We start from the raw sequence: 26401 nt of genomic DNA, 5'->3' as shown, positions 1-26401 counted from the left end.
GTTACAAATCTGGAGTTGTTAAATAGACACTGGGTAGGGTTAATGCAGACATTATAAATACATATTTTGGAGAAAACCATTCAAAACCAGATTCTAAATTATTCTAAATGTTCATTTCACTGTGATTACAGCTTCAGGAGATGAATGCACAATATAAAATTACCAATACTAAGATTTGCTACTCATGCCCAGGCTACTGTTTGATATTACTCAGGTTAGCGAGATAATATATAGGTGAATATGCAATGGTGTTGCACTAAGTAGTGTCCATTAGACAGATATTGGCAATCTAGAAAGTACTTTATTTTCCAAAGATATCTCTTCTAAATGTAACAAATTCATTACTGGATCTAAATAACAGAAAATGCTCGAAATGCTCAACAGGACAGGTAGCATATGTTGTGGGACAAACAGAATAGTTTCAGGTCGATGATCTTTCATCAGAAATTCTAATTTTCAGCATCCACAGTATTTTGCTTTTGTGTTATTACATAATCTGTCTCTTGGATTGTATCAATAACACATGTGGGAATTTTGGAGCTTCTTATTTCTGTAACAGTAAATAAATAATTTAATGGCTTTAACATGTGCAGATTTTGGTCAATGTTTAATGAGCCATTTTTGATCCAGACAATTTGTTATGTCGATGTTCTCAGTTCTTACAACAGGTCAACCCAAGATGTTAGCTCTGTTTTCTCTCTCTGATGCTGCTAGACGTGCTGAGTACTTCCAACATCTTCTGTTTTTACTGTAGGCAATTTCAAACTGGCCTACTGTTGATACAGATTACAGGGAGGTTTTTCATTCGTAACAGACAAGAACAATTAACAGAGATTGCTGTAAAACGGCTTTATAAAGGTACCCAGAATCATAACACACCTTTTGAGCTTTCTTTCGAACTTGCCTTGTGATGAATGTTTTGTCCAGGTTTGTTACTTCTATCTCTTCCTCGCTGCAGCCTGACAACTGACTATCAAAAGATTCACTCTGTCCTAAGACATAAACATATATTATCTCAAGTGAAAAGATGTGAATCTTTTCTCGTTTATAGCTGGTATGTTTCTGCTGTTGTTACACTTTTCATTATTCGCCAAACATATTACGCAAAACTTTTCTTCCCAATTTTAACTTTCTCTGCAATCACATTTCAAACAAAAATCGTAGTCAGTTACACCAAATCTACTGTGACAGATTCCCAGCCATTTGCTGAATACTCTATAAATGTAGAATTTATGTTAGGGAGGGAGCTCCAGACTCTGACCCAGTGACATTGAAGGAACGGCAATATATTTCCAAGTCCAGATGGTGAGTGACTTGGAGGGGAACTTCCAGGTGGTGGTATTTTCATGTATCTGCTGGCCGTGTCTGTGTCCAATCAAGAGACAGCCAGAGACACAAATAGGCAGTCTACCTACTGGCCAAGATTGCACATCTGAAACTGCTGGAGACAGTTTTGATTTGGCGTCAAATCGGCATCCACTGCGATTTCGGTGTCAGAACTGATTCTCCGCCCAATCGCGTTTCCCGATTTTGGCATCAGCCGACGGAGAATCCCGCCCACAGTATTTTAACCCCCAGGATGCTGATAGCGGGGGATTCAGTGATGGTAATGCCATCTTGCTGGAGATGTTCATTGCCTGTGCAGCATGAATATTACTTGCCACTTGTCAACCCAAGCCTTCATATTGTCCAGGTCTTGCTGCAGTTGGACATAGACTGCTGGATTACATGCTGAATTTGCACAGCTAAATTAAGACTTAAACATAATAAAAACATTTGAAATTTAGGGGGAAAGTATCACCTAACAATCCCACCATCCAACTCAACATGTCTCTCCCGTTACGTTACACTGCGATTCATGAACAAGTTGACACTCCCCCTCAATGTCCAGTTGCGCACTATCAAAGGCATGAACGGAATTCTTCTTTAAACACCTCACCTGCAAAACTCCGGAAAATTTCCTCCACATCTACACTGCTGTCGCTTTCAACCAGCGTTTTCTCAGGAGAGTTCTTGCGTGAACTGCACTGCATTTGTTGGTGACGCAGCTCTAGACCCTTTCTCTCCTTGCTGGTCCTGTGCGGTCTGCTGTAGGGCTGATGATGTTCCACATTTTGCCACGGCAGTTTTGCAAAGCGGCGGAACAATTCCTCTTCATTTGTGCGTGGGCTACCATTTTCCTTTGGCTCCCCTTGTGCAGCTGGCAGGCAACCATATGTCATCTTTTCAATCATTTCTGTCACCTCATCTATGAGAATAGAATTAGACCATAAATTTTAAATATAGAATTATTAAACAAACTATCATTCTTCTTCTACACATTGTGATGCTTGGTCTCTCAGCGAATCAAGGGATATGGGCATGGGAGTGGAGTTGAAGTCGAAGATCAGCCAAGGTTTTATTGAATGGGGAGGTGACACAGTGGCGCAGTGGTTAGCACTGCTGCCTCACGACGCTGAGGACCCAGGTTCGATCCCAGCCCCGGGTCACTGTCCATGTGAGGTTTGCACATTCTCCTTGTGTTTGCGTGGGTCTCACTCCCACACCCCAAAGAAGTGCTGGGGAGGTGGATTGGTCATGCTAAATTGCCTTTTATTGAAAAAAAAAGAATTGGGACACTTTAAATTTATTTTTTAAAAATGGTTGTATTGAATGGTTGAACTGGCCATATGGTTTACTCCCACTCCTATTTCATTGTATGAGTATAATCAACTTTTCCAAAACCAAAATACTGCAGGTGCTGGGAATCTAAATCCATAGAATCCCAACAGTGCAGAAGAAGGCCATTCGGCTGATCGAGTCAGCACTAACTCTCCATAAGAACACTCCACCTATGCCCACTCCCTCGCCCTACCCCTGTAACCCTACAGGTTGATCATGGCCATTCGACCTAATCTGTACACCTTTGGACTGTGGGAGGAAACAGGGGCACCCAGAGAAAACGCACAGAGACATGGGAAACTATGCAAACTCTACACAGACAGTCACCCAAGTCTGAATCAAACCTGAGCCCCTGGTTCTGTGAGGCAGCAGGTCTAACCAATGTGTCACCATGCCATCCTGAAGTAAAAATATAAAATACAGGAAATACTCAGTAGGCCAGGCAGTATTTGCAGAGAGAGAAACAGAGTTAAGATTTTAGGTTGATTTAACGTTTTTATTTCGTTCAGATTTCCAGAATTTACGGTATTTTGCTTTTGAATCAACTTTCCCATCGCAATTGAAAGAAAATCTACTTTTAAGTTCTTTCCATTATGTATAAGAAAATTATGCATTTATATCGTGGCTCCCACAGCCTCAGGATATTCCAAAGTACTTCACTTTGGAATGAAGAACTTTTGAAGTATAGTAAATTTTGTAATGTGGCTGCCGATTTGTACACAGTAAACTCCCACAGACAGTAGTGTGATAAACCAGATAATCTATATTTAACGATGTAGATTGAGGGATAAATATTGGCCAGAACACTGGGGATAACTCCCTCCTGTTCTTCTTTGAAACAGTGCCATGAGGTCTTTTAGGTCCACCTGATTTCTTCTGGCAGAACTAACTTTTGTTTCAGAAATCTGAGCTTGTTTCCTTACTTGTCCAATTGTTGGTCCCAAGTGTTTGTCCCGATTTTAAATTTGTTTTTTTTACAAAGTGTCGATGCCGTGTTTTTTCCCTGATGGCCAAAGGAGCAACTTCAGGGGTTTTCTTCCGTTTCACTTTCATTCCTTCTGGTACAATGTTGCAGCTGCACAAATGAAAGGAAAATATATTTGAGGTTAATACTGTATTAAAACAATAATTAGATATGGTTTTATAGATCTGTCTATCATATCTTAACGTATCTAACGGATCTTCAATACTTATTACCTCATAAAGTAATTTGTTGTTCATTTGGCAGTCTTGGCTCACTGTCACCTGAGTTAGAAGGCCATGTTATCAAACTCCAGTCAGTGATTTTGGCACATAATCTAGATTAACACATCAATCCAATAAGAACATAAGAACTAGGAGCAGGAGTAGGCCATCTGGCTCCTCGAGCCTGCTCCACCATTCAATGAGATCATGGCTGATCTTTTGTGGACTCAGCTCCACTTTCCGGCCCGAACACCATAACCCTTAATCCCTTTATTCTTCAAAAAACTATCTACTTTATCTTATAAACATTTAATGAAGGAGGCAATACCGAGGCAATGCTGCACTGTTTGGAGGTGTTGCAATCTGTGGTGTGAGGTGTTCAGTTTTGGCCCTGTCTGCTTTCCTATGTGGATATAAAAGGTTCGTTGGCGCTGAATATTGTTTGTGAGAGCTTGCAGTCATGTACAAAGTGGTTGCCATACTTCCCAGTATTACAACAGATCAAAAGTACTTAATTGGCTGTGAAGTGCTTTGGAAAATCCTGTGATTATGGGAAGTTCTAGTTGTTTCTTAAAGGCACTGAAACAAAATATAATTTCTCAATGAATTCTTGAAATTAATGTAATTCTGTAAGCAAATGCATTGGCCATTTTGCACCTTTAATGGTCTACAAACAGTAGTTACTACTAGCACTGCTGTTGGTTGGGGGAAAAATGTTGACCAGGTCAACAAAGGGCTATATTTTTCCTTGAATTCTTCCAGGGGCTAGTTATTAAGAGTAAATTCTGTTCAGCTCCAATGCATAACATAGGTTAACAGGAGAGCAAATTGGAAAGATAGCCACAAAGGTCAGTATGGTTAATTTGCTGTGCACCAGATTAAATCATTGAAATCTGGCATGCCTCGAACTGGGCAGAATGAACTCTATGCTCCATTGGCCACAAACGCATTGCAGCATCTGATGGTCGTGAAAGGTGCTACAGAAATGCAAGTCTTTCTTTTTGCAATTTTCAAACCAAAGTATTGGTGACTGAGGACTGATGTCCACCTTAAACACCATATGCAGTTAAATGTCAAATTGGAAAATGGATACTGCAGCCTTCCTGTAGGACTGACAGTTAAGATGAAAGAATTTGCATTTATGTGCAATGTATATGGTTATGACCCTCTGGGCTAGTACACAGTCAATTCCAGCCCCACTTGACCCAGAGTTGCAACACAATTGAAATTAATAAATAGTTCTTAGAAAACACCCAAAGTCTTTGGTCCTTGGCTGACCAATAACTATAATCATGAGGTGTGTAAATTTAAACGTAATTAACTTTATTAATAACAACAATTATAATTAAATATACAGAAAATACAACAGGCTAACTATTAAAATATATGACAATTTCCTACATTCGTCACAATAAGGACTGCTGCTTAAAGGAATGTTTGTGAGTCTAATCAAATACAAATCTTTTGTGGGGAATGGTTTGTAAGACCAATTTTAACTGTGTAAATGTAATCTTCTGTGTTTAAGTTCACTTTTCTTTTGTAAATAAATGTTTTAATTTATTATTTAAAACCTCCAATAGTGTAACCTGAATCTGTGGCTCCTGGCTTCAGTACATATATCTTCTCGTAGTAAAACACAAATAGAAAATGGTTGTGATGGCTTGAGAAGTTTCCCAATGGGGTTGGATTTGTATGGCACTTACCACCTGCCAGATCATAACGGTAGTCACTTCAGTAATATAGAGAATACAGCAGCCAACTGTATGCACAACAAGCTCCCACAAACAGCAAAGTGACTATCATAAGACAATCTGTTTTTAGTGATGAAGGTTGAGGGATAAATATTAGCCAGGAGAACATGGATATCATGCCTGCTCATCTTCTAAATAGTACCAAAATGTTTTACATCCATCTGAGAGGACCGGTGCGGACATGTCTCTTCTGAAAGAAGGCGCCTCTGACAGTCAGTACCCCTCAGTACTTTGCTGGAGTGTTGGCTTGGATTATGTGCTCAATTATCTGGAGTGGGACATGAACCTGCAACCTTCTGACCCGTTGTAACAGTATTTGTTTTCCAACTAAGGGGCAATTTAGTGTGGCCAACTCACCTACCCTGCACAACTTTGGGCTGTGGGGGTGAGACCCACGCAGACACAAAGAGAATGTGTAAACTCCACACGGACAGTAACCTGGGGCCGGGATCGAACCCGGGTCCTCAGCGTCATGGGGCAGCAGTGCTAACCACTGCGCCGCTGTGCCAACCCCCAATTGCAACAGCATTAACAACTGAGCCTAAATTGACATTTTGAACAGAGAATCTAGCAAACATTGTTAACTTGGGCCAAGCTAATCCTGTTAATTTATTTTGCTATTTGTGCCGGTGGACGAAGAATTGCTGGGATGGGAATAAACATCAAATAATTGAGGATGGTCTGTTACTTTAAAAGTATTAAGCTACTCAAAAAACACACACTGTGGGCAGCACGGTGGCGCAGTGATTAGCACTGCTGCCTCACGGCGCTGAAGTCCCAGGTTCGATCCCGGCTCTGGGTCACTGTCCGTGTGGAGTTTGCACATTCTCCCCATGTCTGCGTGGGTTTCACCCCACAACCCAAAGATGTGCAGATTAGGTGGATTGGCCACACTAAATTGCCCCTTAATTGGAAAAAATGAATTGGGTACTCTAAAATTTTCCAAAAAAAACCACACACTGCTCACTGATAACTGTACTCTATTTGCACATAATCAGAAAGGCAAAACTACATCGGAAATTTACCTTTGAGTAACGCGGATTTTTCTATTGCCTGACAGGTACATGCACTGCTTTCTATATTCTTGCTGGATGCTTTCTGCTGGGATCCTCATAGATATGCGACCTTTACGAGCCTGCAGCAACGAAATGTATTTATAAATTACTATTACATATTTTAATATGCCATAACTTGCATCTATATAGCCTTTTTCCTGAATTTCACCACTGATTTTAAAGCTGTGCTGCCCAGCCTACCCATGATGTAGAGAAATCAATAAAGAACAGTTCACCACAACATATGGTATATACAAAATAGTAAATCTCGTAAATGACAACAGGCAGGATACAATGCATCAGGGATTTTAGAAACTTACAGGGAACGTATCCTGGTGGTGAGCATGTTTCAATACATTTGTTTTCTTCTTACTCTTGGCTGCCAATGTACCCACGTGTTCTGATAAGGAGGTAAAACTTCTTTCAAGTGCAGAGCTGTTATCAGACTCTTCATCATTCACTTGCTTCCTCAGCAAACAGGTAGTTTGCGTTCCATCAGCAAAAGTATCCGAAGTCTTTAGAACACCAGAACTACAATCTTTCACTTCTGGTCTGTGGTCACCTTGAGTCCAACTCAAAACGTTTGATACTGGTTGAATACGTCCCACAGGATCAGTTCCATGTCTCTTCTCCACTTCATACACTGGGAGCTGATAGCATCTTGGAGGAGCAACAGCTATAGGGATCACAAGGTGACCTTCACTACATGGTTTACTTCTGTCGTTTCCATTTTCACATTTCCTCTGATAGTCAACTTCATCAAAGCCAGGTAGCTTAGTGTGAGATGCCACATCCAACAACTGTACATCGTGCATCTGAGCCTTTTCTGCAGCTTTCTGTACCATGTTTACTTCAGAGTTGTGTCCTCTTTCAATGTGATCAAGGGCACTAAACGCTTGTTGCACTAGATGTTTTGATGTCTGAATGTTGATCGCACAACTGCTGATCGAGTGCTGGATTGACAGACTAGTTGCAGTGTTTGTTGCTTCCTCCAGTTCTCTGCGGGTCAGTACATGTGAAGAAATCGGGCTGTGTTTCTCCTGGTCGCTGGCTAAATCTTCCACACCTGACCATTTCTGAAACTCACTTGGAGTCCCAGCACTCAGTTCATCTTCCTCATCTGCTCCGTACTCTGTGGCTGATTCCAAGCACATACTGCTATCCCCCTCGGAATTCTCCTCTGTGCAATCACGGTACAATAGTCCAGTCTCTAAATCATCATCTGCTGTTTGATTGTCCGAGGTGTCATACATTTCTTGTTCTAATGCAAGGTCTAGATCATGTAAATGTTCTAGAACATCTGTGTCACGTTTGGAAGGTTGGGTTTCAACTAACTCAGTGCAAAAGGACTGTTCAAGTTTGTTCCATGGGCTGTTGCTAAGTTTAACTTTGTCGTAAACCTTTGACTGGATTCTGGATCCTGTAGTACCCTCAGGTTGATTTTGTTCCGTTTTCCAACTATCATAGAGAACCATAATTTGCTGCGATGGTTCAGTGTTAAAACCTCTGACTTTGTCAGCAGGCTCACTATCTTTCTTTGGACTGAAGCTAGTCCGACGACCCAAGTTATAATAGGAACAATCTGAAAAATAAAAAGAAACAAATTGGGTTGCCATTTCTCTTATTTTTCCTTCACCCCACCCTCGTCTCCTGGAGGCAATTACTGCTTGCTGTGGTGAAAGTTCAGGAATACCAATTTCCCAATGATACTTCAGCTAAGTGGTGAACATTCACATGTGCGTCCTGTGCTGCAGGTGTACAACCATTACCACGCCTTTAAACATGGGGACTTTCAGCACAGGCCCTTGGATAGTGGTTTTCTGTAGCCCGGATGCAATTGTAAACATAAAAAAAGAGAATGGAAAAAACAATGCAGCCTTCCACATTGTAATATCAGTTGGGTGGACAGCTGCTTTGTGATGCAAAGTGAGGCCAACAGCATGGTTTTTTTTATATATCGATCGTACAAACAGCGCCTCCCCAGCACCCCTCGACCAATGTCCTGGGAAAGGTGAAAAGCTGAGGCAAACTCAAATAATCTGAGAAGTTCCTCTCCGCTGACCTAAAGCAATCAACGAGCTCCGGGACACCTCAGTAATGCTGGAGTGTCACTAATCCTTTGCACTAATCCCAGCTACCCCACGACATACCTCCCACAAATGTAAGTGCCTCAATCTGTCAAGAACGTGTTCATAGGTAATTGAAGCTACTGGTTTTCAATTTCCACACATAACCACCTTCATAGTTCTTTGTTAGATGCTTATGTATTTAACAATAACCACTAATCTTACAAATTAACATTGTACTCTGAAAGCAGAACATCTCAGATTTGCTTCAGTCTGTACTGAATTAGCTGATCTCAACTGATGTGGAGATGCCGCCGTTGGACTGGGGTGAGCACAGTAAGAAGTCTTACAACACCAAGTTAAAGTCCAACAGGTTTGTTTCGATGTCACTAGCTTTCGGAGCACTGCTCCTTCATCAGGTGAATGAAGAGGTATGTTCCAGAAACATATATATAGACAGATTCAAAGTTGCCAGACAATGCTTGGAATACGAGCATCAGCAGGTGATTAAATCTTTACAGATCCAGAGTACCCCAACCGGAGAAAAGGTAAAAACAGTCTGGGTCATTTTCACATTCCTGGACTTCTGATGCAGAGCACTGTCAAGTGACTCCTGCTAGAAAGGTATGTCAGTAGATGTCAGGGCTACATTTATATTGCACCTTTCACTAATTCAGGATGTCCCAATGTTCTTTGCAGTCAATTAAGTATATTTATATCAAAGAAAGACTTGCATTCACATAGTGCCGTTTGTGACCACCAGTTGTCACAAAGCACTTCACAGCCAATGAAGTACTTTTGAAGTGCAGTGTTGTAATATAGGAAATGCGGCAGCCAATTTACACAACAAATGCTGGTTGAAGGATTTTACGCAGCCAGGACTTTGGGGAGAACCGTTTACTTTTCCATAAAATAGTGTCATAGAATCTCTTCCACCCAGAGACTAGGCAGGGCCTTGTTTTAAACTCGCATTTAAACATAGTCTCTCGGTATTGCATTGGTGCCTGAGCATTGATTACATGCCTAAATCTGGGTTTTCATTTGGATGTGATTTGATTGATTTGAACGCACAACCTTCTGACTCAAGACCGCTACCATTGAGACATGCCTGATGGAAATGGGGTTGGCTTTAACGTCCTTCAGATGCAATAACCGTGATACTCACAAACCTGGGGAAAGATACAGGAGAACTGTAACCATACTCCCAAGTCTTTTGTTGAATAAATATACTTTATTCATAAAATATCTGAAAGAACATGACAAACATTTCAAAATGGCCATCACAGCAAGTGCAACAATATTCAGGTTCTCTACATATATAGAGAACCGGGTGCTCAGGTTTCCTCCCACAGTCCAAAGATGTGCGGGTTAGGTGGATTGGCCATGATAAATTGCCCGTAGTGTCCAAAATTGCCCTTAGTGTTGGGTAGGGTTACTGGGTTATAGGGTGGAGGTGTTGACCTTGGGTAGGGTGCTCTTTCCAAGAGCCGGTGCAGACTCGATGGGCCGAATGGCCTCCTTCTGCACTGTAAATTCTATGATTCTATGATATCATGTTATACTCTTGAGGTGCAATTGATGCAGCAACTAGGGAATAAGTAAGGATAATAGAGTTTGATTCATGCTCTGATGAATCTCCTGTTCACACTTTGCCCAGAAGGCTGGCTCAGATCAAATACTCACTGTACATAAAATCTATAATGTGTGTCAATAACGCAACATAATCTTAGACAGCTGTTTGCTCTGGATGACTAGTAAGTTTCATGCAGACAGAAAGGCCATTTTTCATCAAGTTCATGGCCTTTGTGCAGCAGTTCATGTTTTTCTTGGTTTGCACCCCCTGGGAAAATTCGATCAGCTTGGACAGAATATCATACTATTTACTCTTCACGCCGTAACCCCCTCTAAGCACAGTAGAATTATAGTTCTAATTGAAACCAACCCCCACACGTACAAACACCTTTGTCCAGCATGCATCTAACTAAAGGTTTTACCCTTCCAGGTTCAGGAACATAAACCCATATTCAACAGTCAAATGGGTTACCAATTTCTCATTTCCTCCATTCCGCTTGTAGATTAGGGTAATGATGCCTTTCCTCATGGATCCTGACATGTTCCCAGCCAGAAGCATACTGTCGTATACCTCCAGCAGGTCAGGGCAATCCAATCTCACGGGGCTGAATATAACTCAGCTGGTAATCCATCGTTTCCAGCAGTTTTACTCTTCTCAAAGGACTCGAGGACCTTAGTCAACTCATACAGAGTTAGCGGTTCATCCAGACTCTCCCTCTCGCTGCCAACTAAGACTTACATGATGGAGAACAGGTAGGACCGTGAGGCCGTGCTGTGGGGCTTCACGTCAAATAGTCCAGCATAAAAGAATTTACCGATCCTCAAAATGGCAGACCGCAATGATTTTACTGAGCTGTTTTCGTCCTTCAGGCTGCTGGTCATAGAGCCCTCTCTGTACACTTTCCAAAGAAGAAACGCGAGCACATCTCATCCTGCTCCTCAGGGCGAACTCTGGACCGGAAGATGGCCGTAGGCTTCCGTGGCAAAGAGCGAGGCTTGTTGGTCTTTTACCTCCTGGAGATCCTCCGTGACATTGACTCGCAATGACTGCAGCCAGAGCAGATTCTGCATGCTTTTCTTATCTCTCTCTTGCCTTCTTAACACCTCTGAGGATGAAAAACATCTTGATATTCTCCTTTATTGTCTCCCACCAGAATGTCAGAGACTCAAAGAGGAGTTTCAACCTCTTCTCCAGCCTCTGTAATCCCTTCTGAATTCCTCTATGTTCTCTGAGATCAACAGTTGTGCGTTCAGCAATCATGTCCCCCTGTCAATCTACTGGCCCTCCTGTAAGTGAGATTACTGAATTGTGGAAAGTAGGATGCAGTGGTCAGAGAAGAACAGTGAATTTAACAGTGAAAGCTCAGGACACAAACAGGAAGTCTGTCCTGGAGCGGACAGACCCATCTGGCCACGACAAGGTATATCAGCGCTGCGATCCATCTGCAGGATTGCTGTAAATGTCGTGCAGCTTTGCATCTTTTATTATTTCCATCAGAAGTCTGGATGTGCCGTTTGGCACAAAAGAAACCCCACTACCAGCAATAAGACGGATCTTTGATGATCATGAGATGAACATTGAACCAGGACATCGAGAGAAATCCCTGCTCTTTGAATACTGCCATGACAACCTGGTGTTCATTTGAACTACAAAAACAAGCAATGGTTTCTCCTCAGTCCTGGGTGGATTTGTCAGCCTAGATTACATACTCACGACTTGGAGTACAGAGCCACCGGTTTCAGTATTTGGACGGGAAAATGTTGGGGGACAAAGGGGAAAATCAATCAAAATATTTGAGAAGTTGGCAACAGTGGACTACAAAGTTAATTTTGATGTACCATGCTGAAAAACTATTCTTCATTGCTACAACTTTCATACCATTCTCTGTTGTGATTTGGGCTTCTTCTAAATACTCAGGTTTTCTCCCTTTTCTGGCATTTTCCTCCTGAAGTTGTTCCTGCTCTCTCCTGAAGCCTATGCTGTCGGAGCTGCTAATATCATCGTATATATTCCCCAATTCAGACTGGACATCCTCAAAAGTATGTTTCTGTTGATTGTTAATTATATCCTGTGATAAATGGGAATTTACTGATATATTATCCAAACAATTCATTATTTTTTAAAAATATATTTTTATTAAGGTATTTGAAAATTCTTATAATAATAACAATAACAATGACATAAACATGATATAATCAATATTACCACCCCAAACCCAATCTTCACACACCCCAACCATCAAATAATTCATATTAACTGCATATCGTTTTTAGACTTGTCAATGTGATATATAACTGATATCAAATTAATGTGAAGTGCAATGTAAGTGGTCCTTCGAAAAATGCCGTAAGAAAATCAAGAAAAGGGGCGAAATTCTCCGGAAACGGCGTGATGTCCGCCGACTGGCGCCCAAAACGGCGCAAATCAGACGGGCATCGCGCCGCCCCAAAGGTACGGAATGCTCCGCATCTTTGGGGGCCGAGCCCCAACATTGAGGGGCTAGGTCGGCACCGGACGAATTTCCGCACCGCCAGCTGGCAGAAAAGGCCTTTGGTGCCCCGCCAGCTGGCGTGGAAATGACATCTCCGGGCGGGGCATGCGCAGGAGCGTCAGCGGCCGCTGACGGCATTCCCGCGCATGCGCAGTGGAGGGAGTCTCTTCCGCCTCCGCCATGGTGGAGACTGTGGCGGAGGCGGAAGGGAAAGAGTGCCCCCACGGCACAGGCCCGCCCGCGGATCGGTGGGCCCCGATCGCGGGCCAGGCCACCGTGGGGGCACCCCCCGGGGCCAGATCGGCCCGTGCCCCCCCCAGGACCCCGGAGCCCGCCCGCGCCGCCTTGTCCCGCCGGTAAGGTAGGTGGTTTAATTTACGCCGGCGGGACAGGCATTTTAGCGGCGGGACTTCGGCCCATCCGGGCCGGAGAATCGAGCAGGGGGGGCCCGCCAACTGGCGCGGCGCGATACCCGCCCCCGCCGAATATACGGTGGTGGAGAATTCGGCAACCGGCAGGGGCGGGATTCACGGCAGCCCCCGGCGATTCTCCGACCCGGCAGGGGGGTCGGAGAATCTCGCCCCAGAAGTCTATTTAATGCCACAGGGACGTTTGTTTCAACTAATCAATCAGTTTCAGAATTACTGTTACAGTGAATTAAGTTTTCAATTATATTTTCAGGACTGCAACCAAGAGTTATTCCCCATTCCCACTGGAAATGTTCACAGGCTGTTTCTTTGACTAGAAAACTAGGTTACACACCTTGATGTCATTCCGGAGAATAAAGCGAATATCCTGGAGGTTCATAGTCCGATTCTGAGGCTTTAGTTGAATCCCAGTTCGCACTATGTCATAGTATGGCTGAGGGACCTGCTCATCCACAGTTAAATATCGTCCAGTTGTTATTAACTCTTTCAGTGCAGATCCGTCCAGATCTTCCCAAGGGACTGCATCTGCATGGAATGTTCATCTATGAGAAACCTGACAGTATATCAGTGTATCACAAACCGAGCTAATAAATAAAGACGTTGATTAGGTAGATATTGCACAAAATGCCATGCATTTTAACAGCTATGTTGAATCAAATTGAAATAGTAACAGGCGTACTGCACGTTACTCCATCCTTGCTGTAACAATGGCAAGTATTAGTCCTAGTTTGAGGATTACAGTAAAGTATAATGTAGGAGAAAATTTAAACCTGTATCCAGATGAACAGCAAAAAGGATGGAGTAGTGCAATTCTGGAGCTTGGGAATGAAATCCAGTTGGGATTCCCTGCTCCAACACCAGGGGCGTCATTCTCCGTGAATCCCGCCCCCGCCGGTTGCCGAAGTCTCCGGCACCGGCATATTCGGAGGGGGCGGGAATCGGGCTGCGCCGGTTGGCGGGCCCCCCCGCTCGATTCTCCGGCCCGGTTGGGCCGAAGTCCCGCCGATAAATTGCCTGTCCCGCCGGCGTGGATTAAACCACCTTTTGAACGGCGGGACACGGCGGGGTGGGCGGGCTCCGGGGTCCTGGGGGGGGCGCGGGGCGATCTGGCCCCAGGGGGTGCCCCCACGGTGGCCTGGCCCGCGATCGGGGCCCACCGATCCACGGGCGAGCCTGTGCCATGGGGGCACTCTTTCCCTTCCGCCTCCGCCACGGTCTCCACCATGGCGGAGGCGGAAGAGACTCCCTCCACTGCGCATGCGTGGGAAACTGTCAGCGGCCGCTGACGCTCCCGCGCCTGCGCCGCCCGGGGATGCATTTCCGCGCCAGCTGGCGGGGCAACAAAGGCCGTTTCCGCCAGCTGGCGGGGCGGAAATTCCTCCGGCGCGGGCCTAGCCCCTTAAGGTTGGGGCTCGGCCCCAAAGATGCGGAGCATTCCGCACCTTTGGGGCGGCGCGATGCCCATCTGATTGGCGCCGTTTTGGGCGCCAGTCAGCGGACATCGCGCCGTTTCGGGAGAATTTCGCCCCTCCAGAACTTCCAAGGAAATGACAGTGGTGTGCTTCACAAAATTTGCAGGGGATAATGTTGAGTCTAAAGTGATCTTTTCAAACATTTTGCAGGGAGTGGTGGTTAAAAAGTACAAAGCCTTCTTCCTGAAGCTCCACATTAACTGGATAGGAGTGGTGAAACAATGTCGAAAATGACCTGACTGTCAAAGAAGCTACCAGCCATTGCTCAATACTGAAAAAGCACAATGCGGAATTGCAAGCGTATACCTGTGTTGTTCTACTCTATAACACGGTACATTGGAACTTCAAGATGATGTGCCCTTGTGTATTTTTATTTGCACTGACTGAAACTTTGAAATTATCATGAACCAACATAAATAAATCAAACGACGGGAATGAATGCAGAAAATATTTGACTTTAGCAATCCTCAACACCATGAACAAATTCATGTAGAATTTTATTGCCAAGGTTATGCACTTTAGAAAGTAATTACACTGTAGAAATAGGTCCATGCCAGTGCTTATGAGCCACAAGGGCCTATTAAAATATCATCCAACACACTAAAACTGTGAACAATACCTGTAAACAGTTCCTGAATAAGTGTACAAACGCTGTAGACATCTGACTTGATAGTGGCAGGTTTGTCCCGAATTACCTCCGGTGCTAGCCAGTTGTAAAACTGTGGAGGGATAGGGAATCGGGAGAGATTGCTGTGCACACCTCCATCAACGCTGTGAAAGTATTTTTAAAAAAACTAGAATTATATTCATGCATTTCTGAATTAAATTTGATTATGGTGTTTTGAGTTTTTTTAAACTATAATGGTTACGGAATCTACTTTTCTTATTTTTTCATGGGATGCGGGCATCACTGGCAAGGCCAGCATTTACTGCCCACCCCCATTTACCCTTTAGACTGTATTTTAAAATGAAAATTTTAGTCTTCATTTCAATATTTAATTCTTCACTTAAAATTTATCCCTAGGTTGAGTGGCAGAGAGTTGAGAGATTAGACAGGGAAGCATAAGACAATGGATCAGGGAGAATCAACCTTGGATAAGACTGGATGGAGATGTCAATGACTGCCAGGCAGCAGAAAGATAGGTGCAGGTCAGGCCAACAATGAGTCTGAGAAGTGGAGAATTAGCCAGGGATTTCAAAACATGAACAGGAATAAGTCCATGCCGGCTGAGACCAGGCATAGAGGCAGCAGAGAGCAGACAGGGTGTAAAAAGGGGAAACTGATTTTTTTTTTTGGTGTAATTTTCAAGTGTGACAATTTCACACTAGGGGTGTGAAGTGGGCGATAGATCCCGGATGAAGCCAGCCGCGGACTTCTTGACAGCAACGACGCATCGTAAGATCTACCCAAGTCCCGCGAGGTGTCGGGATCAGGAACCCGCCCACAATGGGGGGACCAAGCCGCGCTCGGGTAAGTAGGCCTTAAACCTACTAACGGCCTACTTACCCGGTATCTACTGGCCTTCCAGGATCTACCGGCCTTCCCAGGGAGGCCGCAGCTGGGCGTCATTCAGTCCTGGTCTACACAAACGCAGACCAAGCGGAATGGCACCCAGCGGATCTTCCAGGCCATTGGAGGCCCCTGGGTGGCCAGGGATATAGTGCAGGTTGGCCCCTCTGGCCCTCTCCCTGGAATGAGGACCGATCACTGAGTTCAGCTCCCCAGTTATGAAATAAATTCTAAGGCCATGATTCTCCCAAAAGGAACAAAGTCCCCATGCGCGTTTAGCCACCTGTTTCCCAGCGCTCGCAGTGCTGAGAAACACATGGCTATTCAACATGACTCGTGTTGAATAATGGGCCTGAACGGGGAACGCGCAGCCGAGGCCGCACGTAGCCCCATTTCGTACAGAGCACCGGCGAGTGGAGCGCCCCATTGATGCTAGAGATCGGGATACCATTTTTTAATTTTTGAGGGGCAGGATGGTGCCCTGGGACTGTTGGTGCCACCTGGGTAACCAACCTGGCACCACCCTGCCCAAATGGCATGCAGCTGGGGGCCTCCAAACCTCAAGGGCAGTGCTCCATCTGGTCCCAATTTGTAGGGATCAGTGCTGCCTGATGGCCCGCCCACTCACCCTGCCCACTCACCCTGCTCACTCACCCTGCTCACTCACCCTGCCCCACCTTTTTTTTCACAAAAAATATACTTTATTCTTAAAATCTATCATAAACATCACAGAACATTTCGAATTGTCTTGACTGTACATTTCCATCAGAGTTACACATTCCCTTGACTTTCTTCCATTCAATTTTGATAACCTTACACACATATCGCTCTTTACGTTACAATTCATTCTTAAATATTTACATTGGGCGTCATTCTCCGACCCCCCCGCCGGGTTGGAGAATCGCCGGGGGCTGCCGTGAATCCCGCCCCCGCCGGTTGCCGAAGTCTCCGGCACCGGATATTCGGCGGGGGCGGGAATCGGGCCGCGCCGGTTGGCGGGGCCCCCCGCTCGATTCTCCGACCCGAATGGGCCGAAGTCCCGCCGATAAATTGCCTGTCTCGCCGGCGTGGATTAAACCACCTTTTGAACGGCGGAACACGGAGGCGTGGGCGGGCTCCGGGGTCCTGGGGGGGGGGGGCACGGGGCGATCTGGCCCCGGGGGGTGCCCCCACGGTGGCCTGGCCCGCGATTGGGGCCCACCGATCCGCGGGCGGGCCTGTGCCGTGGGGGCACTCTTTCCCTTCCGCCTCCGCCACGGTCTCCACCATGGCGGAGGCGGAAGAGACTCCCTCCACTGCGCATGCGTGGGAAACTGTCAGCGGCCGCTGACGCTCCCGCGCATGCGCCGCCCGGGGATGTCATTTCCGCGCCAGCTGGCGGGGCAACAAAGGCTGTTTCCGCCAGCAGGCGGGGCGGAAATTCCTCCGGCGTCGGCCTCGCCCCTCAATGTTGGGGCTCGGCCCCCAAAGGTGCGGAGCATTCCGTACCTTTGGGGCGGTGCGATGCCCGTCTGAATGGCGCCGTTTTGGGTGCCAGTCGGCGGACATCCCGCCATTTCGGGAGAATTTCGCCCATTGTCATGTTTCTTTTATATATTGGAGTGTTAATGACCCAGACCAAGGGGGGTTTACACTGTTACCCACCCCTCGGTGTACATTTGCTGGTAAGACCTTACACAGTGGTCTTTCCCCATTGCGCCTTGGCGGCAGCTACCCCAAGCTTGAGTGCGTCTCTCAGCACCTAGTCCTGGACCTTGGAATGTGCCAGTCTGCAACACTTCCAGCAGCAGTTGATATTTGTCTCGATGTGTGTCCCTGGAAACAGTCCGTAGAGCACAGAGTCCTGTGTCACAGATCTGTTCGGGATAAACCTTGACAAATACCACTGACAATGTAAATATTTAAGAAAGAATTGTAATGTAAAGAGTGATATGTGTATAATATCATCAAAATTGAATGGAAGAAAGTCAAGGCAATGTGTAACTCTGACGGAAGGGTACAGTCAAGACAATTCGAAATGCTCTGTAATGCTTACGATAAATTTTATGAATAAAGTATATATTTTTAAAAAATTTTAAATTGCTGCGGAACACTCCAAGTAGTTGGACCGTGCCGTACCACCTGTCTCTCGTGGAAAAGCTTTTGAAGAATTGCCACACTTATTTGCCCCTTAATTGGGATAAAAAGAATTGGATAATGTAAATTTATATTTTTTTAAAATCGCACTCTAGACTCTCATGTGGACAAATGGGCAGATAGAAAGAAGTATGGAACAGAGAGATGCAAGTACAGATCCTCAAACAGTCAACAGAGCTCACTGCCTGAATTATTTGAATTTCTAATATTGGCGTTTAGCTGAATGCCTCATAACACCAGCAGAGGTCTCACTGTCACACCTTAATGTTTTTCTTCATGCAGTACCTGCTAAACTGACAGACTGCCCACAGGCTGCAGTACCATAGGAAACCAATGGAGGCTTTTAAAACTGCAGCAATGCCCGTTGTTTTACTGAACCAATAGCGATCTCCACCACTTGATATATTTTTAAATTTAGAGTACCCAATTCCTTTTTTTTCCAATTAAGGGCAATTTAGCGCGGCCAATCCACCTAGTCTGCACATCTTTGGGTTCTGGTGGTGAAACACAGGCAGACACGGGGAGAATGTGCAAACTCCACACGGACAGTGACTCAAGGCCGGGATCGAACCCAGGTCCTCAGCTCCGTAGGCAACAGTGCTAACCACTGCGCCAACATGCCGTCACAACTTGATATTAAGAGTGTTCATAGTTTTAAATCACTAAAGGTTCAAGCACAAGTCTCTTTGCATTGTCACCTCGCTCCTTGTTTTCAATTAAATTGTCAACACATTCCTTTTGAGCCATACATAAGGCTCTGCATGACAGTCTCTCTATTCGCCTCTCTTTCCCTATTCACAGTAGCCACCATACCGCTTTCCATCTTATTGTAGATCACAGGATAATAGACTACTGGCAGAGGACCTCATAGGCTACTGGATTAATTTTGATGGTGAATTACAGGGGCAGGCACTATCCTCCAGGCATAAAAGTTTTTGGAAATTAGTAGATGTGTACCTTTCAACCATGAATTCAAAGTTGCTTAATTTGGCAATGCCAGGTAAAACAAGTTGCACAGCGTGAGAGGTGATAACTCGATGGATGTAACCCCGTGAGTGAAGGTAAAGGACACCATCAGTAATCTGCAGGAGCATCTGTATAATTGCCTGCACGAGCAAGACAGGGAATTCTGAACGCTGAAAGACAAACATTTATATTTTTTTAAATATCCATTAACAAATGGCAGACCCAACATTAAAATACCATCCCAAATAATGACCCTGAAGGCCAAACAAAATACAGATCTGCCGATTGGGTTTGGAAACAAATTAACTTCTAATTTTTCTTTTCCTCTGCTGGAAGTGTTGACTCATACAGTTCGACTAATCTTGGCACCACTGATCTAATTGTTCTACCTCAAATGCTGTCCCAGCATAGACCAGAGATCAAGTCTGCACACTACTAGCATTTCATTTTCTCATATAAGTTGACTACTAAGTCATGGGGCTGACACATTATACTGGGACCGGGTGGGAATAGCACTGATATTGACAATTGTTTCATATTATACCAGAATGCACCTATTTCCCAGTTCTATTCCTCTGATTCTCTGTGCACACTGCACCAGATTCCTTGAATGTAAATGATCAAAAACAATGCATCCAATATTAGATACTGAGTGACAGATCCCAAGACCTGTCCAGTTTCAATAAGGAACGTTACACGTTCACTCCCGCGATTCTCCGGTCCCTGAATTACGTGGCGTGGCTGGGGGGCCATTGCCAGAGGCCCTCCCAGCGATAAAAAGAAATAATTGGGTACTCTAAATTTAAAAAAAATTAAAATGGAAGTTCTGGCTGCTGTAATTAAAAGTTCTACCAACACTAGGAACATGCTTTCCTATAGAACATAGAACAATACAGCGCAGTACAGGCCCTTCGGCCCACGATGTTGCACCGAATCAAAAGCCATCTAACCTACACTATGCCATTATCATCCATATGTTTATCCAATAAACTTTTAAATGCCCTCAATGTTGGCGAGTTCACTACTGTAGCAGGTAGGGCATTCCACGGCCTCACTACTCTTTGCGTAAAGAACCTACCTCTGACCTCTGTCCTATATCTATTACCCCTCAGTTTAAAGCTATGTCCCCTCGTGCTAGCCATTTCCATCCGCGGGAGAAGGCTCTCACTGTCCACCCTATCCAACCCCCTGATCATTTTGTATGCCTCTATTAAGTCTCCTCTTAACCTTCTTCTCTCCAACGAAAACAACCTCAAGTCCATCAGCCTTTCCTCATAAGATTTTCCCTCCATACCAGGCAACATCCTGGTAAATCTCCTCTGCACCCGCTCCAAAGCCTCCACGTCCTTCCTATAATGCGGTGACCAGGACTGTACGCAATACTCCAAATGCGGCCGAACCAGAGTTCTGTACAGCTGCAACATGACCTCCCGACTCCGGAACTCAATCCCTCTACCAATAAAGGCCAACACTCCATAGGCCTTCTTCACAACCCTATCAACCTGGGTGGCAACTTTCAGGGATCAATGTACATGGACACCTAGATCCCTCTGCTCATCCACACTTTCAAGAACTTTACCATTAGCCAAATATTCCGCATTCCTGTTATTCCTTCCAAAGTGAATCACCTCACACTTCTCTACATTAAACTCCATTTGCTACCTCTCAGCCCAGCTCTGCAGCTTATCTATATCCCTCTGTAACCTGCTACATCCTTCCACACTATCGACAACACCACCGACTTTAGTATCGTCTGCAAATTTACTCACCCACCCTTCTGCGCCTTCCTCTAGGTCATTGATAAAAATGACAAACAGCAACGGCCCCAGAACAGATCCTTGTGGTACTCCACTTGTGACTGTACTCCATTCTGAACATTTCCCATCAACCACCACCCTCTGTCTTCTTTCAGCTAGCCAATTTCTGATCCACATCTCTAAATCACCCTCAATCCCCAGCCTCCGTATTTTCTGCAATAGCCTACCGTGGGGAACCTTATCAAACGCTTTGCTGAAATCCATATACACCACATCAACTGCTCTACCCTCATCTACCTGTTCAGTCACCTTCTCAAAGAACTCAATAAGGTTTGTGAGGCATGACCTACCCTTCACAAAGCCATGCTGACTATCCCTGATCATATTATTCCTATCTAGATGATTATAAATCTTGTCTCTTATAATCCCCTCCAAGACTTTACCCACTACAGACGTGAGGCTCACCGGTCTATAGTTGCCGGGGTTGTCTCTGCTCCCCTTTTTGAACAAAGGGACCACATTTGCTGTCCTCCAGTCCTCTGGCACTATTCCTGTAGCCAATGATGACATAAAAATCAAAGCCAAAGGTCCAGCAATCTCTTCCCTGGCCTCCCAGAGAATCCTAGGATAAATCCCATCAGGTCCCGGGGACTTATCTATTTTCAGCCTGTCCAGAATTGCCAACACCTCTTCCCTACGCACCTCAATGCCATCTATTCTATTAGCCTGCGGCTCAGCATTCTCCTCCACAACATTATCTTTTTCCTGAGTGAATACTGACGAAAAATATTCATTTAGTATCTCGCCTATCTCTTCAGACACCACACACAATTTCCCATCCCTGTCCTTGACTGGTCCTAGTCTTTCCCTAGTCATTCGCTTATTCCTGACATACCTATAGAAAGCTTTTGGGTCACTTCCGGGTGCGGCTATGCAGAGCTAGGTCGCACATTCGGCAGCTCCTGCTTGGAACGGACTTTTGGGCTCTTTTACAGGGCCCCCACGGCATTTGTTTGACATTTCCCGGTGTGGGAAGAAGGCGGCAATATTCCCCCGACAGTGTCCCCCAGGAAGGGTATGTCTCTTGGTTGCCAGACACACGCAGAAACAGTGAAAGATTTGGCTGCAACTACAGGATAAACAGGGCCTCTTCCAGCATGCAGGCGGGGGAAGGGCAAGCTTAAAGCTGCAAGCTGACCTGAGGGCCTGTATCAAAGGTGAATTCTAGCAGCAGAGGGAACAACTGTGAAAAGACCTCATCAAGGCCACTGAAGGGACTTCCGGTTGCGGTGATGCCTAGCTAGCCGCACGCTTCGGCGGCTCCAGCTCCGACGGACCTTCGGGCTCCTTTAAGAGCCCCAACGGGGAATTTTTCGACGACGCAACCCGGTGTGGGGCGTGTGAGAAGGGAGTCCCCCCCAAACGAAGGAGGAAAAAACCGGCGGCGGCGGCTGCAGCGCGAGGAATCGTCGACCAAAGGGTCAGAAAGAGAGAAGTACAAGATGGCGGCGGAGAAAGCGCAGGCGACATGGGGGCCTGAGCATGAAATTGTGAGACGGTGCGTGGAGCTGCTGAAGAGGGAGGTGCTGACCCCGTTGCTACAGGCAATTGAGGGGCTCAAGGAGACATTAAAGACCCAGGAGACAGAGCTCCGTGTGGTGGAGCAGAAGGTGACAGATATTGAGGACGAGATCCTGGGCCTGGCGGTTAAGACACAGACGCACGAGGCACTTCATAAAAAGTGTACTGAAAGGATCGAAGCCCTAGAAAATGGAGCGCGAAGGAAGAACCTTCGGATACTGGGTCTCCCTGAGGGTGTGGAAGGAGTGGACTGTGGAGCGTACGCAAGTACGATGCTGAGCTCACTGATGGGTGCTGAGGCCCCTACGGGCCCCTTGGAGGTGGAGTGGGCAAATCGGATTCCGGCGAGAAGACCAAAAGCGGGGGAACCACCCAGGGCGATAATCGTGCGATTTTACCGCCTTAAGGATAGAGAAGAGGTCCTGAGATGGGCTAAAAAGGTGCGGAGTAGCAGATGGGAGAATGCAGTGGTACGGGTATACCAGGATTGGAGTGCGGAGGTGGCGAGAAGGAGGGCGAGCTTCAACCGAGCCAAAGAGGTGTTGCATAAAAGGAAGGTGAAGTTCGGGATGCTGCAGCCGGCAAGACTATGGGTCACGTATCAGGAGAGACACCATTATTTCGAGACGGCGGAGGAAGCATGGACCTTCATCAAAGAAGAGAAATTGGATCGGAACTGAGGGACTGATGCTGCAGGAAATGTTATTGTTAATGTTACGGTGGAAGTTAATTGAGAAGTAAACAGGGAAGGGGGGAGACATTGGGGAAATGTGGGCGCCGGTGAGGGGGGAAAGACGGGACATAGTTGGAGAATGGGGAAGGGGAGGGGGAGGGGAAAGGGAGCTGCGCCATAAGAGGCGGGTCAGGTAAAGGGATGTTCCCGCACCAGAAAGAATAAGGCGCGAAGACAGGCGCAAGGCGGATGGGAGTTCCCCACATGGGGGGGGTCGAGGAGTGAGCAGGAGTAGCCGGGGTCAGTTGAAGTTAGCTGACTTACGGAAGTAATATGGGGGGAGCAATCAAGCTAGAAAGAGATCTAGCGGGGAGGGGAGGAGGGAGGGAGAAGGGGGGGGGGGACAACTGGGTTGCTGCTGCGGAAATCCAAAAGGAAAAGGAAATGGCTAAAGAGTGGGTGGGCGGGGATGGTGTGCGACGCTGGGGGAGCGAGCGGGAGCGCGGAGGCGGGATATGGGACTGGCCTAGAGAAGGTAATGGCTAGTCGACACGGGAGGGGGGCAGGTAGCCCCCTAGTGAGGCTGATCACGTGGAACGTGAGAGGCCTGAACGGACCGATAAAAAGGGCCCGAGTGCTCGCGCATTTGAAAGGACTAAGGGCAGACGTGGTTATGCTCCAAGAGACGCACCTAAAGGTGGCGGACCAAGTTAGGCTAAGGAAAGGATGGGTGGGACAGGTGTTCCACTCAGGACTGGACGCAAAGAATAGAGGGGTGGCCATTTTGGTGGGGAAACAGGTCGCATTTGAAGCAAAGAACAGCGTAGCAGATAGCGGAGGTAGATATGTAATGGTGAGTGGCAGGCTGGAGGGAATGGAGGTCGTGTTGGTTAACGTGTATGCCCCAAACTGGGACGATGCGGGATTTATGAGACGGATGCTGGGGCGTATACCGGACCTGGAGGTAGGAAACTTGATTTTAGGAGGGGACTTTAATACGGTGCTGGACCCGGGGCTAGATAGATCCAGCTCAAGGACCGGAAGAAGGCCGGCAGCGGCCAAGGTACTTAAGGGGTTTATGGACCAAATGGGGGGAGTGGATCCATGGCGATTTCTTAGACCTAGGGCTAGGGAGTATTCCTTCTTCTCCCATGTCCATAAAGTGTACTCCCGGATAGATTTTTTTGTTTTGGGAAGGTCGTTGATCTCTAGGGTGGAAGAAGCTGAGTACTCAGCCATAGCGGTTTCGGATCATGCCCCACATTGGGTGGACCTGGAATTAGGAGAGGAAAGGGAGCAGAGAACACTCTGGCGATTAGATGTGGGACTGATGGCGGATGAGGGAGTGTGTGCAAGAGTGCGGGGGTGTATTGAGAGATACCTGGAGGTCAATGACGACGGCGAGGTCCCGGTGGGAGTGGTATGGGAAGCACTAAAAGCGGTGGTCAGAGGAGAGCTGATCTCCATTGGGGCCCACAAAAGGAAAACAGAGGCCAAGGAAAGGGAAAGATTACTGGGGGAGATTTTAAGGGTGGATAGGGAATTTGCAGAGACCCCGGAGGAGGAATTGTACAGGGAGAGGAGACGACTCCAGACGGAATTTGACCTTCTGACCACCAGAAAGGCGGAGGTACTGTGGAGGAAGGCACAGGGGAGGAGGTATGAATATGGGGAAAAGGCGAGTCGCCTGTTGGCTCATCAATTGCGAAAGAGGGCAGCAGCGAGGGAAATAGGAGGAATTAGAGACGAAAGGGGAGACACGGTGCGAAGGGCAGGAAAGATAAATGAGGTGTTCAAGACCTTCTATGAGGAACTGTATAGGTCTCAACCCCCAGAGGGAGAGGAGGGGATGCGGCAGTTCCTGGACCAATTGAGGTTCCCGAAAGTGGAGGAGCGGGGGGTGGTAGGCCTGGGGGCACCGATTGGGGTGGACGAGGTTATTAAGGGACTGGGAAGCATGCAAGCAGGGAAGGCCCCAGGACCAGACGGGTTCCCGGTGGAGTATTACAGAAAATATGTGGACTTGTTGGCCCCGTTGATGGTGAGGACGTTCAATGAGGCCAGGAAAGGGGGGACTCTACCCCCGACGATGTCGGAGGCCACGATATCGTTAATTTTGAAGAGGGATAAAGATCCGTTGCAGTGCGGGTCCTATAGACCCATTTCATTGTTGAACGTGGACGCCAAATTGTTGGCAAAGGTACTGGCATCGAGGATAGAGGACTGTGTCCCGGGGGTGGTGCACGAAGACCAGACAGGGTTCGTAAAAGGGAGACAACTGAATGTTAACGTGCGACGACTATTAGGGGTGATAATGATGCCCCCAGTGGAGGGGGAGGCAGAGATAGTGGCGGCAATGGACGCAGAGAAGGCATTTGATAGGGTGGAGTGGGAGTATTTATGGGAAGTGTTAAGGAGGTTTGGGTTTGGGAACGGGTTTATTAGCTGGGTTAGACTTCTTTATGGGGCTCCAACGGCAAGCGTAGTTACAGGTCGACATAGATCGGAGTATTTCCGATTATATAGGGGAACAAGACAGGGATGCCCGCTGTCTCCATTGTTGTTCGCGTTGGCAATTGAACCTCTGGCCATGGCGTTGAGAGACTCCAGGAAATGGAGAGGGGTGATTAGAGGGGGAGAAGAACACCGAGTCTCGTTATATGCGGATGACCTATTGTTATACGTGTCGGACCCAGCGGGGGGAATGATAGAGGTTATGCGAATTTTGAGGGGGTTCGGGGATTTCTCGGGGTATAGGCTAAACATGGGGAAGAGTGAATTATTTGTGATACATCCAGGGGACCAGAGTAGAGAGATGGAAGGCTTGCCTCTAAGGAAAGTGGAAAGAAACTTCCGATACCTGGGGATTCAGATCGCTAGGAGCTGGGGAACCTTGCACAGACTTAATCTGACACGGTTGGTAGAACAAATGGAGGAGGACTTCAAGAGGTGGGACATGCAGCCTCTATCGCTGGCGGGCAGGGTGCAAGCAATTAAGATGATGGTCCTCCCGAGGTTCTTATTTGTATTTCAATGTCTCCCTATCCTAATCACTAAGACCTTTTTTAATAAAATAGACAGGAGCATTACGAGCTT

The 26401-nt window shown here is 46.4% G+C and overlaps 1 protein-coding gene across 1 annotated transcript in view; it reads right to left on the bottom strand.

Annotated features, from left to right (window-relative positions):
* Positions 1-26401, bottom strand: part of LOC140387128 (uncharacterized) — a 186293-nt gene that overhangs the window by 116515 nt on the left and 43377 nt on the right. Inside the window, exons 9-17 of the mRNA XM_072470139.1 lie at positions 19286-19464; positions 15302-15453; positions 13545-13735; positions 12170-12359; positions 6973-8234; positions 6623-6732; positions 3585-3736; positions 1940-2248; positions 880-992 (exon numbers count right to left, since the gene is read on the bottom strand). Of these exons, the coding sequence (XP_072326240.1) occupies positions 880-992; positions 1940-2248; positions 3585-3736; positions 6623-6732; positions 6973-8234; positions 12170-12359; positions 13545-13735; positions 15302-15453; positions 19286-19464 (2658 nt within the window). The remainder of the gene's footprint in view (positions 1-879; positions 993-1939; positions 2249-3584; positions 3737-6622; positions 6733-6972; positions 8235-12169; positions 12360-13544; positions 13736-15301; positions 15454-19285; positions 19465-26401) is intronic.

This window comes from Scyliorhinus torazame, chromosome 12, assembly GCF_047496885.1.
Source record: "Scyliorhinus torazame isolate Kashiwa2021f chromosome 12, sScyTor2.1, whole genome shotgun sequence".
In the NCBI taxonomy this organism is placed as follows: Eukaryota; Metazoa; Chordata; class Chondrichthyes; order Carcharhiniformes; family Scyliorhinidae; genus Scyliorhinus; species Scyliorhinus torazame.
This window is presented reverse-complemented; position numbering and strand designations above follow the sequence as displayed.